At 37.4% G+C, this 22,135-nt stretch overlaps 1 protein-coding gene across 1 annotated transcript in view; it reads right to left on the reverse strand.

The window, feature by feature from the left end:
* Positions 1-3,862: 3,862 nt before the first annotated feature.
* LOC121947551 (solute carrier family 41 member 3-like) overlaps positions 3,863-22,135 on the reverse strand; it is a 37,898-nt gene continuing 19,625 nt past the window's right edge. Inside the window, exons 5-12 of the mRNA XM_042492643.1 lie at positions 20,896-20,967; positions 20,598-20,742; positions 17,913-18,059; positions 16,004-16,148; positions 15,585-15,664; positions 10,977-11,111; positions 8,201-8,349; positions 3,863-6,462 (exon numbers count right to left, since the gene is read on the reverse strand). Of these exons, the coding sequence (XP_042348577.1) occupies positions 6,289-6,462; positions 8,201-8,349; positions 10,977-11,111; positions 15,585-15,664; positions 16,004-16,148; positions 17,913-18,059; positions 20,598-20,742; positions 20,896-20,967 (1,047 nt within the window). The 3' untranslated portion in view covers positions 3,863-6,288. The remainder of the gene's footprint in view (positions 6,463-8,200; positions 8,350-10,976; positions 11,112-15,584; positions 15,665-16,003; positions 16,149-17,912; positions 18,060-20,597; positions 20,743-20,895; positions 20,968-22,135) is intronic.

The raw sequence follows: 22,135 nt of genomic DNA on the forward strand, positions 1-22,135 counted from the left end.
TAATAAAAAAACAAAACAAAACAAAAAAAACTCTTGTCATGTAGTATGTGTAAATAACTGTAGGTCAAACAAAACAATAATACAGTTTGTCAAAAAGACACAAAAAAACCCACTTAAAAATATCACTAAGTATAGACTGTGAAAAAAACTAAGATGTCAAAATATTATATGTCAAAAAACCCTAATAAAAGCCATGGTATAGCATATTTTAACACAAAAATAAAAAAAAATCACAGTATAGTATGTTGCAAAAAAACAAGGCCATAGCACACTAGATATAGTACATTATTAATTGGTTAAAACAAAACTTTAAACATTAAAAAAAGTATCAAGTGAAATAACACAGGTCTAAATGCAACCCTCTTTTTAAAATGAATACATATATCCATAAAGTGCACTACCTAGTCAGAAAGCAGTGGCAACTTTAAAACTAATATTTAAATAAATAAACAAATTATATTTCAAAAATGTTTTTAAGTTTGGCTGGCTCTGACACAACTCCAAAATCAATACATGAAAAAACATAAAAGCCACATCATGTTTGCCATGTAGTGCTTGCCACTGTTTGAGCTTTGACTGGTGCTTTTTTAGTTACATCAGCTTGTTGTGCCTTCTGCTTTTCAGTTGGTTTAATGACACTTAAGAGCTGCCACCAGCTTAAAATTTTCATGAATATAAATTTATGTCAATTTGCATTTTCTTAGCTTCTTGTCCAGAAATGTGACTAAAATTTGTATGGAAACATGGCTGGTGTTATTATTAATAATTGAAGGCACCAAAGGAAGAAATCATGTTTTTTTTTTGGGTGATGTTGCCAAAGTAACACATATATCATTACACTGTTTGTTTTTATTAAAATACAACTGTCCATAGCCACAAAATCACATTAACACTCACCAAACATTTGTCACATTTTTGATTCCACACTTCATCTTTGCGCACATATAAGACATAACATACTGTGGGTGTGGAAGTTCAGGTGACAGTGAGCACAGCAGGATTAGAAAATAAAGGCATTTTAAAATCCCCTAAAGTCATAATGTGGCAGTGTCAACACTGAAGTACAGTACAAATAAAGCGACTTTTTTTGTTTTTCGGACATTGACACAGTTGTAGATGAAATCTTTACATAAGACACAGTTGACATTAACTTTGTTTTCAAGGCAACCTTAGACTAATATTACAAGAAAGGTGCAAGTTTACAATCAGGTATTTTGCCATATTTTTTTACATACTTATAGGGCTGGATGTTTAACCACTTTTTTTTTTTTTTTTTTTTAAGGAAATAGTTTAACATTTTGGGAAATCGCAAGGAATTAAAAAAGAAGAATCGATGTTTTATTTCTGCTCTCTAATGTCAGTCTTAATAAACAGATTTCCCAAAACACAAACTGTTGTTTTAAATGACTAATGTTATTAACCACCTAAATTAAGTCATTATCAAAAAATGAAACTACCTGACTTCCATGTGTTTACTTCAAATACTGTAATTAATTCGGACAAACATCAGAAGTGAGACAACACAACACATACTAATAACAATGCCAATAATTATGACTTAATGGTATTTCATCCAGCCCTACCAATTAAGACAGACTGATGTGCTGGTACAACACAACCTTAGCTGTGGTCTAATTCTCACAGTATCACAGTTAACACATACATTTTAGTAAGCTCGAGTGAAATAAACCGTGATTCAAATAGTATGAATCTATAATTCATTACTTTCTAGTGTAGAAAGTACTGTGTAACAGTGTCACAATTAAAGCTTTTAGCAAAGCACTATTAACACTGAAATACCTCACATAAAAGATCAGTTATTGACAACAGGCAATTTTAAGAAATGCCCTAGATTTCAGTGTTTATGAGGTTTATCTCTAAGATAAGTTTTACTTGAACGAGCAAACAGCAAAATGTTACATGTGACTTCATGAGTGCATTTACACAGATTTGTATTTATGTTTTTTTTTGAGATATAGCTCATATACATTAAGAAATCAAAGCCAGGACAGAGATATAGTCAGTGTACTTCACACTATATTCTCCAACTGCTGCGGTTTTTGCAGTTAAAAGTTTTTATCTGTGTTAATTGTAATCTTTGTTTGTTCATGCAAACTAAAATAAAGCATAGTAAGAAAAATAAAGGTGTTCAAATATGACTTCAAATGACAAAGTGTTACTGTGTGTTCAGACAGAAAGCAAAAACAATTTTAGACTCGGTGCAAATTGATGCAAAGACGCGTCAGCGCAAGTTAAAAAAATCCCTCAACTTGATCAAAAAAATATGACTGTATCCCAGAGCTTTAATAATTGTACAGATTAATGTACAGAGACATGAAGAATAATATTAAGAAGAATAAGAAGTAAGACTGGAGGGGAAATAAAGAACTTGAGTAAAAGGTGAGTTCCAAATTAGCTGTTGCATTCGTGTGAATGATGCAGAGCAAAAACTGGCTTTGCTTTCTGCCTGACACACTTACAAGAGTAACATGCTTGTAATTGCATTCACTGCTGTAATGATGAGGTTTTATGGTTCTGTCAACGATAATAATGAACAGTAAGGCTTTAAGAACCTAAAATTAAAGGGACTGGCATTTTAAGTAGTGAAGGTATACCCAAGGTCCTCTGCAGTTACACAGTAAACACATAAACATGGGCTGACTGGTAAAAACAAACGCTTACAGTCTTCTGCAACAGTTCACTGCTGTTTGTTTGTTTGTTATTTTTTTCTACATTGAGTGGCAGCACAAAATTCATAAATATATTTTTGTTTTTCTGTTTTTGTGTGTGTATGGGGGGTTGAAATTGCGAGAGGTGTAGACATATTTTTTCAGGGCTTCACAGTGCTTTGGATCACCATTGTTTGATTATTTGATTTTTCTAGTATGATGTTGAAATTGAAAAATAAAGCCCTACAAAGGCAAAATGCAGTAACTACATATTAAAATTGGCCAAAATTGATCTGCATGTGACTTTTCTGTAAGTATTTTATTGTATGAAAACTATTATGCTATAGAAATGTGTAATTTTGAGTAAAAACTCCTCCTTTTAAATTTGCCGCAATGATAAAACGGACCACAAAGGCAAGCCAAACAGGACATGTGCAGTTTGGCTCTTTAGTTACTGCATTTGGGCTTTGTACTGCTGCCCAGGCTGTTGCACAGCACTATGGTTTTGTAATCTCTTTGGTGAAGGACTCATCACACATATTCTATGAGCCATGGACTTCAAATAATAATCAAACTTAAGGTTAATATTCCTAAACAAACAAGGTAAAATGGAAAGACAGCTGAGACAACACATTTTGTTCATGGATACTGCAGTTACATGCAGACTATGTTATGCAGTATCTGTGATTTTTTGGGGGTAGAATAAAATAAAATAAGTCTATTTACAGTTTGCCATCCAGCCTGAGGAAAAAAAAACTCTTTTTTTTCTTAAAGGGGACCTATTAAGCTTATTTTCAGGTTCATACTTGTATATAGGGTTTCTGATAATGTAATATAATAATGTTCAAAATACACTATTTTCCTCATACTGTCTATGTTGAAACACCGGCGTCTCTGCTGGAGAATGACTAATGGAAAATAGCGGCCCTATCTACTGCTAAAAGACAGACAATAAAATCGTCTAAACCAAAGTTTTCAGGACAAGACCTGTTCCAGAAGGAGTATGATCTAAAATTGGGGAGAACATAACTATATCTGCAACCATGATTAAGTTTTCCTCGTGCTAGTGTGTTGCTACATGTAGCAGAGTACCCTTAACTGCAGACTGTCTCTAACAGAGTTTAGCAGTTCTTTCTACCATGAGAAATCACAAATACTGGCTTCTGAACAAAAAACCTTCATGACATGACATGTTCCAGCAAGAATATGACCCAAAATGGATGAGATTTAATAACATCAGCAATCAAGATACCATGTTTCCCTGACAGAAGCATGTAGCTACATGTAGCAGTGTAGGCTATGTGATGTAAACATTTGCAGGAGCGTACCTAGAGCAGATGACCTTACAGAAAAATCTGTCATTAGAAGTAGTCAGCTTGTCTCCAAAGATAGTAAAAATTGCTGAAAACAGAGGTTTCAGAATGGTCTCTCTCACAGGGATATTTGACTTTATATGGATATGACAGAAAAAAAGAAAAAAACATAATAGGTCCCCTTTAACTTCACTGCTACTCTAGTAGCTTTACTCTGCCATTGCAGGGCTGTTGCTTGTGCCACAGTCACATTGTACCTATTGTATGTGCAACAAAAAGCAATATGTCAGCTTCTTGTTAGACATTCTGAAGTTTTTGTGATGTGGGTATTTACTTATAGATGTGGCATTTTCTGAGGACACAAATACGTCCTTCTTTCACCTCTTTGGTATTTTGGTGAAACTGACTTCAAAATGGAACAAGTGCAATGGAATAAGCAGCTGCAATGCTTTCAAGAACTGATGTTATGGTTTTACTGATTTGCACACGAACAGATCCTATTCCAGACCTCAAAGGGGAAGTCTGACATTTTGGAAAATGTGCTTATTTGCATTATTGTACGCATTTATAAACTTAGTATGAAGCTACTTGCCAGCAGCCAGCTAATTTAGCTTAGCGTTAAGAAAAGAAATGCAGAAAACCGTTAGCCTAGCTTTGTCCAAATCAGGCCAAGATCTGCCAAAAGCACCTATAAAGCTCTCTAATAAACAAGTTATATCTCTTTCTTTCATTCATACAAAAAATAAGTTCCTTGCTGAATAAGTGTTCTGCACACGACCCCACAAAATGGCTAAAAATGATCGTCTTTGCAAGTGATTTTTTGAAGTGCTGGTAGGCTGATTTTGTTACCTTCAGACAGAGCCAGGCTAGTTTTTTCACTGATTCCAGTCTTTGTGCTAAGCCATGTTAGCCGGCTACTAGAAGTGGCTATGTATTTGATTTACAGAAATGAGACTGGTACATTTAACTCTTAGCAAAAGCTGGAATAAGTTTAGGCTACTGTATGTCCTAAAATGTCACAACTAACTAGGATACTAACGGATTTTAATTTTAATTCCACTCATGCCAGAAGGTGCCTTCACAGTAGGGATTCCAGATGCAAATACAGAATTTATAGCTGTCAAGAACTTGCTGGTGGATATCCTCCCTCCTACAATTTTTGTGTCAGTTCTGCTTTGCTAAAACATTGGTTAATGGTTCTCCAACTAACACAGCTACCAAACAAGTCTCAGTCATATAACTGTCAGGTGCAGTTTACCATCTCATGACAGTTTCCACATTAAGGAAGTGTTTCGAGCAGGTGGGTCCATTTTACAATGTTCTCTGCATCACAACATCATCAGAACAGAGGTGATTCCATCCCTCATGACTCCCGCCACATCTACTGATAGTATCTTCCTCCTGATATTACTCTTTCCACTGTGCAGCCATGCCTTTGCCTCTGGCCACCAAAATACCGATTAGCCCATTCTTTCTGTTTGCCACTGACACATTACCTAGAAAATAAATTAGCAGAAAACATTGAGAAGAGACTGCACATAAAGTACATCATATGGATAATAAGGGAGCATCAGGTCTTTTCATGCAAAGATGAAACATTTTCCTGTGTGTTACTGGTGAGTGACCTGACAATCATGAAAACTTAATCCATCCAATTCATTCTAAATTAATTTCATAAAACATATGTTGGAAATATATCCATGAAAATTCCAGTTAATGTACTACATACGTCAACCTCCACAATCTCCTGCATTGATGCATAGTACAGCCCACCCAAACATGGACTGGTTTCAAGTCTGTTTGATATATCTACATTCAAACTGACCATTTGTTCAGTCTTGCTGCTATGATGTAAAGTTGCTACATATTCCTCTAAAGAAGTCAAAAAGCTATGCTGAGAGAAATGGTTAGCATTAAACCACCAAACTCACACTAAGTTAATGCGGAAAAACTTGAAGACAGATATAGAGGAATGAATACAAAAAAAAATTCAATGGAGAAATAACACTTCTACCTACTTCAAGGTCTGGTTTTTTTTTCTACAAAAGATTGATACTGGCTGGACGTGTTAATGCAGAAAATCCTTTACCGAGATGGATGGGTGTAAATGGGTTGGGTGCCACCTGTGCCTGCTCATCTAAGGTTTAAGTTTGTGACAAAGACAGATTCGTCGCTATGAACTGACCCAGTAATAACCATCAGAAAATACGTTACTGTCCAATTGAAAGCATCTCTGTGTAAACGCAACAAAGTTGGTGCAACATGAAAGTGGCTGGCTAAGAGTTCAGGGGTGAAAGGGGAAGCATTCAGAGACCCAGGCTCTGAACCAGTGAGACACCACGGAAGCAGAGGGCCAGAAAGCCTGTGCCCAGCAGGTCACCCAGTGCAGTCAGGTAGGGGATGGAGAAGTTGTCAGGGTCCAGACTCCGTCTCCACATCACACGAATGATGAGGTCGGCAAAGTAAAGGAGGATGGCCACCTAGGGGGAGAAGAAAACTGAACTGAAGAGGCTGAAATTAGTCTAAAACTACAAATACCTCATGTTTGTATGCTCACACCAACCAGTCAAGGTGTAGTTTACATCCATGTCTATCCTGACTCATATAATATATTTAGTGAAGACTTCAATGGAATCTAATAAAAGATATTAAGTGTATTTTTTGGTGGAATGTGGATACTTCACATACATCTTCAACCTGGCAGCAGAGAAGATCTATACAATCAGCACAATTTTAAGGTGTGCACCTAAGATCAGTGTCACCAATTCAGTATCTGACCAAATACCTCCTTTTCCTGAGTTATGACACTGAATAATGGACAGAAACAATTATGATGTCACAGTGAAGTTGACCTTGGACGATTTGGATATAAAATGTCATCACTCCATTTCATCATTTTTTCTTATAGACATTTGTGCGACATTTTGTGATTATTAGTGTATGATTTCTCGAATTATGGCCAACAATGTGTTTTGTGAGATCACAGTCACCTTGACCTTGGACGACCAAAATCTAATCAGTTTATTGTTGAGTCAAAGTAAGCCGTTTTGCTAAATTTGGGAGAATTACTCTTAGACATTCCTGAGATGTTGCATTAACGAGAATTGGACGAACATGAGGTCACAGTAAAATCTGATCACTCGACATTTGTGCTAAATTTGAAGAAAAAAAATCCCTCCAGGCATTTCTGAAATATTGCATTTTGTATTATATTGCATATTGCATTCACGAGAACTGGATGGACGTGACGTCACAGTGATCTTGACCTATGACAAACAAAATCTAATTAGTTCGCTGCTGAGTGCAAGTGGATGTTTAGGCAAAATTTGAATAAATTCCCCTACGGCATTTCTTAGATATCACATTAAAAAGAACGGAATGGATGGACAACTCCAAAGCATGATACCAAAACAAACAACCAATCACAAAATTTGGATATAATATGGATGGGGCCCTAAGCAGTTGCTAATCACTTTAAATATACAGTTAGAAGAACATATTTGAAATATGAGGGCTGTTGTCAATCAAGGGTACTCCAGTTCATCTGATAGGGCTGTTTCAGAAGCCCACTGTACTAGTGCATCTCAACTGCTCACAATGGATAGTATAGGTATCTTTCTCTCTGTACCTATGTATGTTTTTATGTTATTTTATCAGCCAGGTAAGTGATCTCAGTAGAAGCTTCCTATGAATCTTCCAAGCAGTTAATTCATGCAAGTTCAGCTTTCCTGGACTTGAGATTTATTTAAACCTGGAAGAGATTACAGAGGTTGCCAGAGAGTCATTGACTTCACACAACATCAAATTCCGTGCACTAATCCTGACAAACACAGCAGGTTTAATAAGTCTCAGCTTTTTAACAAACACTCCACAGCTGAGATGATGTTATGTTGAGGTCAGAAAGGTGGCAGTGACAGGAGTGCGGTGTACTTTTGGTTCCGTCTTGGAACAAATCATTATATCACTGAGCTGCTGAAGCACCAACACCTGGCATGGGTCATTTCACACGTAGGTAACAGGTGGCAGCAGCCCTTTTCAACAGACTCTACGAAGTCTTACCTTCTGATGACTCGTTTCCACAGTTTGTATCAGAGTGTCATGTGAAACTTCAGGGCCAACTAATTCAGGGCCAACTAAGGGCCACCAAGTTCATAAGATGGTTTATTTTCTTGTAAATGATAGGGGACAAAATATGTGTATGAAACTGCATCAGTCTACCTGTAAGAGAGCAGCACACAGGTAGCAGATGGTGAAGGCTACAGTGATAGGTGCCTCGTCTCCCTGCAGCAGAGAGATGGCGTAGAGGAAGACCAGGTGACCAGGAATAACTAGCAGCAGAAGCACTCGTGCTGACTTGGAGTTCACCCCTAGGAGACACAGAAAATGAGTGCTTTACTGTATTTAGTAGTTGTATCACTTTTATGCATGAATCATCCTCATCATTTACTCAGTCCTGTCTGCTGTGTCTTAGTGTTCAAAAGTAGTTTAATCTTCAGGTTCTTTACACTGTCAGGAGCCAGCTCTGTTAAACAAGTTCGCGGGGATATTCTACTCTGGCTCAAATCCATTCAGTTCTCAAAAAAGGACATCATCTCCAGAAAAAAGGACTTGTTGGTTATGAAAATTGATATTCATTGTTCCTTCATCATCAATAGAGAACTACATATGCACTCAGCAAATGAGGATTAAATCATCATACTGACAAAGTAAATGTGTTTCCAAACTAACTACTGTCATATAAGCGGAGATAATGACGGTAAATCTGAAATCTTTTAATTTTGGTAACCTGGGGGCAACAGAATGAGCTGAGAGCATCTGCAATGGTATCATAATATAAAGGTGGTTAACGCTTTATTAACACATAATTAATAACATGGTACAGTGATTATTAATTACCATACTGAATACATAAATAGCCATGTTAGTCCATCGACCTGCACCAATAGCACTGATTCTACACACTCTCTCTATGTTTAAGTGAGGCTAAAAAGGCGGCATCATGCGCTGGTGAAGTCATTTGGAGCTGCAATCTGCGCAATAGCTATACTGTATCTTCAGTGGGGGAGTTCCCGCTAAAACACCCTTCCCACCAATCACCAGCAGCTCCACTGAATAGCAGTGCATGGATTGGCGCACACAGCTGTCAATCACGGTGGAAAAATCCCCTTTTTGTACAACTGAATAACTCATTTAAACTGAACTCATCATAAAGATGATCACTTGAACAAACATCAGAGTGTTGAGAACTACCCTCAGTGACAGGAACCATCTTTGAGAAAAATGTATTTGGCATGTACTTTCAATTTTTAGTTTGGCCTATGTCCCATTGACTACCATGGAGGGGTGGGCTTTATGATCTATACTGCAGACAGACACCAAGGGGAGCTTCGGGGGAACTGTCCTGTTGTCCACCTTTTTATACAGTCTATGGTCCTGATAAGATGAGTGTCCCGTGTGAGCACCACAGCACACATGCATCAAGCAGCATCCCAGCCAAAAGCTGGGCTCGATCAGGACTTAAGAGGAAGGCATCTGATGATGAAGATGTTCTGCATTAAAAAAAAAAAACCTCTGATCTCAGGTCAGATACAGACAGAGAGGTACGGTATGTGTTGTGTTTCGAGGAGGAGAGTTAAGCACATAAATCCTGTAGGAAATTAACACACTTAAAACGTTTCTCTGTAGACTTTCCAAGACATAAGTGTATCTAAAATCTAACTGGTGATTTCCAGAACCTGACGTTAACGAGAGAAGGGGGATTAACAAGAACCCCCAACACCAATAACCAATATATTTGGGTTTCAGGTATAAATATAAACCCATTACCAATCATACACACCAGTGGTATGACTTGACATTGTTAACATGGTGTAAACAAGAAAGGGATGTAACATTTTTGGCATTTTTTTTCAAGGTATTTAAAACACAACAAGGAAGTGTTAAACTGTTCAGAAAGACAGGAATATTGCCTCACAGCCAGTGATGGTTTTGCTTGCAAAGAAATAATACTGTAGTCCAAGAGATCTAAGGTCAACAGTTTGTCAATAAACAGAGTTGCCTGCTTTAATAAAAAAATATCGTAATATGATAACAACCAAACAGCTTACAAGGTTCCTGCTGATCCTTAAAAAGTCTTAAAATGCATTCAATTCATTAAAATGAAAACAAGGCCGTAATGAGCATCAAATGTCTTAAATCAGTCTTCAAAAGTCCTAAAAATTCTAAGGTGGGTCAATTAATTTGGTATATAAAATACTGTTACGTGTGCAACAATTTGATGTTAAAATAAATGATGGCATTGTTAAGAGCAAACATAATTACTTAGCATTTCATTGTTTGTTAACAGTAAAAGTATTAGTATAGCAAAACAATTTACTGTAATTTCCTTGACCAACAATTTACAAATTATCAATTAGACTTGGGTGGTATGCAATATTTCATATCGTCCTGAAATTTCACCGGTGTATACAGTAAGTAATATCAATGTACAAGTATCCAGGTTGACACTCATCCCACTGGACAGCAATTGTGCTACTTACTTTCATCTTTTCACACTAATAAATACATAACAAGAACCCACAAAATGTTATATTCTATGTTATATGTTACATTCTACAAAAAGTAATATTCTCACAGCTATTTTCCATATTAAACAGAGAAATACAGCTGTGGCCCTTGTGAATTCAACTTTCTCTCGGTCACGGAAGATTTACAAGGTTTAACTGCCTCATTAAAACATCATAAAACATACCTCATTCAAACTCAACAGAAAGAAAATAAAACTCACCCAAACCATCTTGGTTTGGGTCCAGCTGAGAACTGGTGATGTGTGCTGTGCACTACAATGAGTTTATTAGAACGAGGAGCGCCTGTATTTATGATGTTACTGAAAAACATACCTTCAGGATTTTTAAACACCCTGGTATGCCGTTATACCTCAATACCTCCCAAGCCTATTATCACTGATGTTTATTGTAAAGTTTGTTAGTGTTACCTGAGGAGAAGAAGGTGATGCAGGGATTGGGCCAGTGCTGCCTCATCTTGTAGGGCAGCACCCCTGGGATGCTCCAGAAGTGCAGGTAGGTTGAGATCCTACTGGCCTGAATGGCCACCAAGTTACCACCCACTCCTGCACAGGGGACAAAAAGACAAAGGGGCACACTGAGTGAGTGAATAAATGAGCAATTGCATGAACAAAAGACCAATAACTATCTATCTTGTTGCGACTTCATTGCATGTCAGACAAAGACTTATTGTTTCCCCATACATATTCATTTAAAAAGCCCTTATTGATTTTATTTCCTCCCAGTCAACTGAAACAGGAGGATCTTTCCCACAAGAGACAGTAAACAGCTTCAGAATCAGTAATCTCTTTCGTCATCGCCTGCACACAAATTAAGCCAAGTAATGACACAAGCTTGGCTCAGCCGTGATTCAGCTAGAGTTTAAAGAGAGCATCTTAATAAACCACACGGGCTTAAGCACAGCTATAATCTGGGCAGCGGAGTCACAGTAATTAAAAAAAATTAAAGAGATGAACACAAACAAATGCTCCACCCAATATCTCAGAAACACACGAGAGCAGCAACGTGTCCGTATGGAAAGAAAATCAACGGCTTGCAGCAGTGTGGTTCCGACAGTGAAATGCGACTCTGGTTGTGCAAAAGCCATTATTTGACTTACGTGAACTCTGATAGATGACTTGATGTGTTTGACATGTCATTTGAAGATTTTCAAACCCGTCCCAGATGGGACGTGCTTCAGAGCAACAAAATGCTCACCGGGGTTAAACACGAGAGATCGGAGATGAGATTTTATCCTTTCACTCTGGTGTGAGTTGAGCCTTTTTTATTCACTGCATCAAAGCTGTGTTTCCGCTGAATGCAAAACAACTTTTTTCCTGATCCCATCGGTGCTAAAGCTCATTTTAATCCTGGTGCTGACGAGGTTATCTGTGCCTAATTCACTTTCATCAAACACATTTCCAAGTATTTTCTCTGAAAACGGCAAACATGTTCTTTTGTGAGCTGGAAAGGGAACTTTTAGTAAAACATAATACTACTTTATATGCAAGCCAGTGAGGGAAAATGGGAAATTCAAACCAGATTGGCAAATTTGGAGTTTTACAAAGAGTCCTGCAAAGAGAGAGAGAGGTTGAGAAACAGAGGGAAGATGGGCAGGAACAAAATAAGAAACAGTGACAGTGAGAGTCGATGGTTATTAAAGGCCCTGTCAGCTGTGCCAGGACACTGGGTGCGGACCATTAGTGGTTTATATCGACTTCCCTCCTATACTCAGTGGATCCCCGCACGCATCACCTCACAGCCAAACCACTGATTCTGAAGCCTGCTTCTTCTTTGCCCCCATTTCTTGATGTCTCGCTGCATTTTTCATCACTCTAATTCAGCATTATGGGGTGAAAATCTTTTTTCTATGTGTATTAAGTAACTATAAACCTTCATACATATTTTTTGCTCTCTGCTTTCCACAGTTGATTGGGTCTTGCTCATGGAGAAAAGTGCTGCATGCTCACCCAAAATAGTGAAATTAAACTGTCAGTGATTGCATGTGGGTAAGTTTACAAAATCAATGCAAACTGAAAAATGGTGTTTTCTCTCCTCTTTCTTCTTCCTTCTGCTGCCGATTATTTCGTCTGCTCCATCTAGCCCTCTGTTTGCACTTGTAGTGAAATTCTAACAGAGGAAAATGACCTCTCCTATTACTTCTGCTGTACACTTCAAGCAGACCACCATGCAATACCAATACATTTTCACAGCTGCTTTTTCACCACTGTGATGAGTAAAAACACGCTGTAAAATCTGACAAGATGATTTTACTTTTAAAAAAATCTAGGAAACCAATTGCCTGAAAAGTATAGGGAGAGATAACTATTAACTAACTATCTGAATCTATATTTACTTTATATCAAATTGTTAAGTTCACTTAAAATGTAGTTACACTTACTGAATTTTGTGAAGTTGTTGCAACTTAAAAATGACAAGTTTCACTGAATCAATCTTTCTAAGTTTTAGCAACCTCAGCAAACCAAGGGTTATGTTCACAAACATTGTGAGAATACTCCAAACTAACTAACTACTCCTAACTTTGCCTAAAAATTTCTAGCAAGGAGTCATGGCTTAGGAGGGATATAATAAAGGTCTCAATGCAACTCTGAGCAAGGAAGAGACGGAAACCTTTATGTTAGTCAGGAGCTGAGGTTGACCATTTTGCTAACTTGTCAGATTTTACAGTGTATGATGAAATGTGTTAAGTTGCCTGCAACTTGTATGTTAACAAAACTCACAATTTTGAAGAAACTATGTATCTGTGCTGAACTTCTACCGCTGAGACTGTAAAAATGAAACTTCAGAGAGATACATCAAAGCAGTTCCATACTCCACAGGATGACCTGAAGGCACTTTTGACCGCAGTTGGTGCGTCTAAAATAGCTGGTGATTCTGAAGCTGGTGCTCCAGTGGTTTTTAGGCTTCATTTACTGGACGTGATGGCAGCGTCGCATGTTTTAGCCCATTAACTGTAAATCATGTGTTCTTTACATTAGAGCCAAATACTTTCCAAAGCATCCCATATGGATTTAGACTGGTTTCCTGTCTTTCCAGACTGCAATAGGTTTCAGCTCATTTCACAATAAGAAAAATTAGAGGGCTGGGTATTGGTAACCATGCATGGTCATTAGTTTGGAGCAACCACTGTGATCTTTTCCCTGCTTATTGGTAGGGCTCAGTATTGTGTCATACATAACTACTTTTGTGATATGAATGTGCCTGTAGCACAGAAAATTTTAAAAATGTGAAGTACAGAGAGTTGGCCTAGTCAGATTAATAGTCTTGTTTACTTATCATTTCAGCTGAATAATTCCTGATTTAAATTATGCATTTGTTAATATAAGACTTTATTTTTGGGGGGCAATGTTCTCATACAGCTGTTTTTGTTAAACATTTAACCTCTGAGAACACTTAGCTTCTGTTTTTCAGTTTTAAGAGCTTTTTGCTTTGTAAAACATGTTTACTTTGCCTAAAACCAAGGTGTTACCCAGCCCTGACTGCAAGATTATGTTCCAGGGTTTAAAAGTAAGGTACTTACCAGGAAAAAATTCTCTTTCTTTTAAAAACATTTATTTCTGACTATCGTCTTTGGACTCTCCCATGCAACACTTTACAGCAGCAGTTTACTTTCTAAAATAAGATGTTGGGACTTCTTTAAACCTATGTTATGTTTCACTATAATACAATATAACATTGAAGAGAAAAAAGTTAGCAAAAAATGAAACATGAAAAAAAAAACACTGGAAAACCCATCAGTTAGTGGCTGCCTGGAAGAGCAACATCACTCCAAAAAGTCATTTCATGAAGCCAAGGTATGCTGTTGGGGATTAGTGATTCACTCAACATCGAATCCCAGTAAAATCTCCTTGAGAAGCATTCCTTTTCTGTTCTGAGAGTTGGACTGCGCAGTCAACCCAGTGCTCAGCATGCTGCTCACATACATACAAGAAGTACACAGACAGCACAACCAGAAGTTCAAATGCTGCTATATAACTTATGACATATTATGTCCATGTGAAATGAAAGTTGTTAGTTCATCAGCCAACCGTCACATGATCCAGTCAGTGAGCATGTGCATTTTGCAGCTGAGTCACCAGAAGAAAAATGTTGGGGTTGTATGTTTCTGCAAAGCACAGATAGGTCACATTTGTATGTTTCATACATGTCATATCAACGTTTCTAAAGGGAGGTAGTATATGAGTGGACTTTGGTCATCGGGAGATGTACAGGACAGTAGATGGCATGACACCTAAACACCTGCCAGGCTGCAGATCACTGTTCGTGTACAACAACAAAAACAGTTGTTTTTTTACCAAGTAATCACTGTGTTAATGGAGGCTTTTTAGTCATCAAACATGGGTGCTTTTTAGTGACCTGTCGCTGTAATTCCACTGGAGACAGTGAAAAGTGGTCACTGACATCACTGCTTCTCCCATCTGGATAGTGTCACCAAAAAAAGGTTATATTTTAGCTAGTTATCACTGCGTTACTAGAGGCTTACTAGTTGGTGGCTGGCAGCTCATTGAAGCTTTCTTGCTGGGATTGCGAATGTTCACGCCCAACATGATCTTTCCCTAACCATAACTATAACCAAGTGGTGTTTGTGCCTAAACCTAACCACAGCATTTTTGAAATGTAAACTTTTAACGTATTCACTACATAATTACTTGAAATCTGTGGTTTACCTACATTGCCAACATATGTTCTGGAGACTAGGTTGCATTTTGTTTGCTCTTTTTTGGCCTCAAACTGCTGTTTGTTCCCTGCATAACTACGAGCAGATGAATCCACGCATTGTTTTGATTGCTCACTGCTGAATCTTAAACATTCTGCTTGGATTCACACAAGTAACACACTAACAGTAGAAGCTGTACTGCCAAACTCTCCTGTGTCAACATCTGTGCAATAATGGTTTAATCCTAATAATGCAGGCGTTTCTGCACTCTGGACAACAGCATCCAATAAACTGCTAAAACACTCATTTATCTCTCAGTTTGATTACTCCCTGTGGCAACATTTAGCTTCAAAGAGCTTACCATTAATGACGGGCGTAAAGACAGCCATGCCCTTAAAGTTGGGATCACTCACTGTCTTGTCCAGGATAAGGCCTCCGAAACTGGAAATCACAAACAAAGAGGGAATCAGAACCACATGCAGTCACTGCTAGGGTTTCCAGGCTTCATGTCAGGAGAAAGAAAGCCTGTCAGATACAGGGTCATCCTGTTTTTAGCTATTTCAGTTGCCATTCAGAGGGCTACCTTATTTCTCTCATTGACCGTCTGCTACAACCTGCTCTGATCATTTAAATTATTTAAATTATTATTATATTCTGCCAGATAGGTAATTCATAAAGTTTTTCTTTTCGCATCTTCTGTTCTGTTTAAATAGTTCACTTTACACATAAAAACAGTGTTGTATTAACCATCTACTAGATAAAATACTTAAATGTGTATACCTGCTAATGGACATGGCTACTATAACAGGCTGCCACCCTGAGCGGAGAACCTCCCTGATCTGAGGGCTCTGTCGGGCTACCACCACCCACACTGGGATCAGAGCCAGAAAGACCAGACACACCAGGGGGGACAGGTACCATATATCTGTGGGACAGGAATACACACACACTCTTACATTATTTACATTGATGGTCACCAAAACACTGATATAAATACAAATCAGCTTTCAGAGAAGCCTTGAATTATGCAATAATCAGTACTGCTAAATTTCACAGTAAAAGACCTATCTGACAAAACACTCCGTATATGTGGTTAAATCACAATATTGCATTGCCTCCAAAAGTACTGTAATTTTCATTGAACTCATCTTTGATACAAACAAAAAATTAAATATCGTAAGCTACTACTTTAATATTTATAGCTCGCAATTTGTTGTATACTGTCATACTATACTGTATTTGTGTATACTATAGGTTGTCAAGTTTGTCAAGTCATCAATATGTCATGGCCTCCTATAAAGTTTACATGCAAGATAAGCATGTTTTTAAGTTTCCACTCTGTTGTTAGTCATTAACCATGGCCAGATTCCACAAAAAGTTACTGCGTGGCCACCAAATGTCACCTATAGGTGGCCTGCTGTGGCCATTAAGTTTTATCAGGTCTTTCCTAAGATTAAGACTGTTTCTCTACCCATCAAAAAAAATTATTAATATTTAAAAACCACATAATGCAAGCCTTCTCAACAAATACCAATTCATTAGCTAATAGAGCTAGCCACTAACAGAGCAAAATACAGCAGGAGAAATTCCTTACAGAGGAACATGGTTGTTAAACACTGAACTACAGTTTAATGTAAAAACGAATTTACAAAAACTAAATGTACTGAAATACTTGTACATTGATAACAAAATGTATGTAGCTGTTAATGATTACACTGTACAAAGTAAAATACAAAACAATAATAAACAGTAGTTAATTTAAGTATAATCTGGATTATTTTCAAATCAATTGTGTATCTTTTAGTGCAATTTTTTTTCTAGAGATGTCAAAAAAATAATAAATATTTCCTTAACATTTTATTGATGTTTTTATTCTTCTACCGTCATTTATTAGTGTCACAGTTAAGGAGGGCTGTGTTAAGTTGTATTTAATAACCTTTTCTGAATGCTTTTGCTAACTAAGTTGCTTTATTTTTTGCATTTGGGCTGTTAAAAAAAAATGTACTTTATGGCTTGGTGGCCTGTGGGGCTAGTGCTTAAAAATATTCACTTCTAATTCTGCACTCACACTTTTTCACAAACAGTGAAATTAGAGCCAATTACAGTTTAACACATATTTACACACAGAGGCCCTGGAAATTACAGCAGGTAAAGCAATTAAAGCAGTTTAAAAAACAAAAAACAGTAAGGTACTTTTAATACAGGAGACAATATGAATGCACACTTTACTTTAGTGCACGCACACACACACGCACGCGCACACACACACACACACACACACGGATATAAAAAACCCACACATGCATGTGTGCGCACGCGCACGCATGCACGCACACACACACACACACACGCGCACACACAATGACGAGTCATCTAAGAAAATAAACCTGACTTTTGCTGCCCTCCTGTGTTCTCTGCATGTAACAGCATTACACACTCAAAAAGGACACTGTGATGGTCTAAATGTTCCTTCCCTTTCACTTAATGTTGATAATTGCTTTCATTACTACAACACAAAGACATTCACATTTTCCACTTATTAGTTTAAAATGTATGGATCCAGATGTGAGTTGTACCCATATTCAATGGGTGCAGACACTCCTCTGACTACAGGCAAGTATGACTCTGAAATCTGAGTCGAAGGTTTAACTCATCTCCCTCATGACTCCAAGTTACTGTAATTCCTCACCTATATATTCATAGAGTGTGCTGCTGACCCCGGCCAGCAGGGACAGGGTGATCAAATCACCCAGACTGGCAGCGATGGGGGTGGCCACATTGTCAGGGTTGATCCCCACCTTCCTGGAGCCGATGATCACTCCAATCATAACCAAACCTACCGAGGGGAGAAGAGGCAGAAAAAAGGACAATGGTGAAAAAGTTAAAAGCGTCATCACTTCAAACTGAGGGGATCAAAAAGGAAAAATGTATGAAGAAAGAAATAAGTGAGTGTGCTCTGAGAGAGGGCTTTTTTCCAGAGCTACAAGACAACATAATGCTGACGAAGGCTTTCAGCGGGAACAAGCAGTTTTTTCTGTATCGAAAAAGACAACTTTCAGAGGATCATCCTGCCGCGTATAGTGACAGAAAGCACAGTGAGAGAAGAGAAAATAAGACTTAAACGAGAATTAACTCCTTCCAGTTGTATGACTCCGCAAACCAATCAAGCTGCACTTACAGATTACATCCATGTCTGTGAAAATATGAATCTTTCCCCTGACAGCACCCAAGATTAGTGTCACTAATTCAGCATTCAGCCTAATGTCTCCTCTTCTGTTTTTGAGATATGACACTGAATAATGGCCAGAAAACTGTTTTTTGCACAACACTGTGATGTCACAGCTGACCTTTGACCTTTTAGAGGCAAAATTTCATCAGTTCCTCCTTTTATCCTATTAGACATTTGTGTGAAGTTTACTATAGTGACCTTCACCTTTGACCACCATATTCTAATCAGTTCATTCTTGAGTCCAAGTCGGTGTTTGTGCCAAATTTTGTGCCAAAAGAAATTTCCTCAAGGTTTTCTTGAGTTGTCACGTTCACGAGGATGAGACGGATGCATGGTCACATTGACCTTGACCTTTGACCATCAACGTTTGTGTCAAAATATTCCCTTGAGCAGTTCTTAAGATATCTTGTTAAAGAGAATGTGACACAGGAGGCCACAGTGACCTTAAACATTGACCTATGACCACCAAAATCTATTGAGTTCATTGTTGTGTCCAAGTGGATGTTTTTGCTAAATTGGAAGAAGTTTCCACAAAGTGATAATGTGTTCACAAGAATGAGACGGACAACCAACCCGCAAACAGAATGCTTCTGGCCATAGCTATCGCTGGCGAAGAGGCATAACAAGTTGCATTGAGAGCTGAGCAAAAAAAAAAAAAATAGAAATGAAAGAAAACTGATTCATAGAGAAATATTAAAAAAGGCAACATTAAGGGGTTACTTCTCGCTGATACATGAGTCAAGCCATTAGCAAAATAAAAAAAAAAGACCAAGGGAAACTGAGCTCCCTCACTCATCAAGCCGGCTAAACACTAGAACATTTATGAAGAGGATAAATTATGGATTATGCAGTAATTACAAGTGGGGAAAGGGTGATACGAGGGAAGGCGCACCTGCTGCTAGCTGCAAAACCTGCTGGGTCTGTAAAATGCTGAACTGACTGACTGATGTTGTTTTACACTGTGAATAATGAAGACATGAACAGGAGAAACATGTATGTTTTACTGACTATAGAAGGTATAGTTCAACATTTTGGAAAACACATTAAGTTGCTTCCTTGCGGAAAGTTAGATCTTTCACCTTGCCTCAAAAGAGCAGGTAGCTGTGTATGGAAAAGTTGTTTTCTTTTTTCCAATTATTGCTTGCTTTCCATTTTTCTGAGCACTCTGCCACCTGCTTGTTTGCCAACTATTTTCTACTAAAAGTGTGTGCTGCCCCTGGATTATCACAAATCTTCACACACTGATTTTCCACATTTTTCTCTGTGCAGTTTCTAATGAACCTAGAACATTTATAATGTGCAAATAATGGCATTGAAAAATGGCCAGGAAAGTGTTTTTGCAGAACATTATGATGACGATTATGATGATTTTGGATTTATAATGTCATCACCTCATCATTTTGACCTACTGGACATTTGTATGAAATTCTGTCATATTTAACATATGCATTTTCGAGTTATGGACAAAAAATGTATTTTGTGAGGTCAAAGTTACCTTGAGCTTTGACCTCGACCACCAAACTCTTATCAGTTCATTCTTGAGTCCAAGGAGTTAAGGCGTTACTATTACATTCACAAGAATTCAAAATATATAATATCTATGCATATATATATCACATATAAATCAATAATATGTAAATAGGACTGTGCGGTAATGCCGACCACAGGTGTCGCTAGCGCAGAGGCATAAAAACTCTAGGCTCAAACATAAAGAGCCAATCTGACCGAATTCCAACCTTTGAACACAAGTGGTCACGAGTGACATTTGCATTGCATTTACATTATTTGGTTTTCTGACCTCCGTTTGCTCTTCAGCTTTGAAAATAGCATTAGAAGTGCATTATGTGATAATGACCATTTCATCTTGAACTGCAACAATTGCAACCATAACGATACAATTCAGTGATAAACATATAATTTGCCTTTATGTTGACAGATCTTTTGCATGATGTAGTACCTACTTTGATATGTTTTCATTTTGTGTGCCATGCGAGCTTTTGAATTTAAATGTGCTGCATTTCTTTTAAGAGTTTTACTAAAAAAAACTTGGTTGTGTAAATTGCAGCAAAACAACTGAAAAATTCTTTAGTATATAGTATTTTTGACTTCTGATGCAAAACACTGAAATCATCCCTGGTTACTTACCTAAAGAAAGAGCAGCTAAAAAGGCAGTGGTGATGCTGCTGGCACAGAGAACAGCTGCCTGGTCCAGTTCAACACCCCCTCTAGATATTGACCCCAAGCATACGGCTGCCACTGCTGCGAGGAAACCCACCACGGTTGCCTGAACCTGCAGAAACAAGACATTGTCAAAAAAAGAAAATTAAATTTGAAATATAGAGATACACAGAATACCACAAAATACCACATGTACATAAGCAAGGTAGCTCTTTTTACCTAAACTGTCAAACACAGTAATCTATGTAAGTATACACTAAGTTACCTGTATCAGTGCCAGATTGCTGCACACCATGGTCCATTGTTTATCAGGGTCATCCATTTGGCCTGTGTTGGCCTACAAACATGGAGATACCACCAGTCATTAGAATGAGATGGTAGGAAAAAAATTTCAGTCATTCACATTGTAAAGATGTGACAAAATTAAGTGTAACAAATACATGTTGGTGTGGAACATGTAGCCCAATAAAAAAAATAAATAAATGAATGAGTGTATTACAATAGTAAATGAGTACATAAGACACTATTTTATTGATTTTATTTTCAAATCAATGTGGGAATTGGGCAATCCTTGAAATTACAGCCAATAACTTAGAGTAATTTATTTTTCTTAATCTACGGATTATAAATAAAATACCCATTGGGAAGTGGGATACAAAGGGATGAGTACAAGGAAAGAGGCATTAACATATTTGCATTTAGCAGGGACTGAATAATAAATATATTGTAAATACTTTGATAATTACCCAGTACACTTAAATAATTACAGGATACGTATTATACGGGGGACCAACAAACTTCACCTATATGTCATTTTACAACAGCAAACTTCAAGTTTGACAAATGTTAAAAACACACCCCAAACAATTTATAGCCAGTGCTGGAAACATTACTATAGTAGGTTATATAGTAGGTTACAGATTACTAGTTACCTGGTTAAAAATATAAGCAAAGTAACTATTTTAATTACTTTACCAATGCAATTTAACTCATTACATATGATTACTTGTTTAACAAATGTTTTAAACTAGGCAATACACCTGAAAAAAATTTTGGAATAGGCTGTGCCAAAAAAAGGCCATTCCAGCATGGCAAAAAGATGTAAAGCATAAAAATTAATGTTACCTATAACAACTATAATCAGATGTAATCCTCATGTTATCATCAACATTTTGAGTTTTGAATTATGATTTTTTCCCAGTGTGACTGTAACTGATTAAAATTATATCTATTTCATAAATCTAATTACATGTTACTAGTTACATAACACATGGTTTGTGTTTCTCGCGCTACTGGCCTCTGTAGACTGTGGACGTGAGCTGATCTATAAAATGTTCTCATAACTAAGCGGAAGGAATGCCAGAAGAGGGAAAATGAGACCCAGCTTGTAAACAATTGCGAAAGTGCTGTGCCATTTGTACAGGAACAAGTACTGAACAAGGTCTCAACATCAGTCTGAATAATTTAACACGTTGCATTACATGATCATGACTGATTGTACTTCA

Source organism: Plectropomus leopardus, chromosome 8 (assembly GCF_008729295.1).
Source record: "Plectropomus leopardus isolate mb chromosome 8, YSFRI_Pleo_2.0, whole genome shotgun sequence".
Classification (NCBI taxonomy): Eukaryota; Metazoa; Chordata; class Actinopteri; order Perciformes; family Serranidae; genus Plectropomus; species Plectropomus leopardus.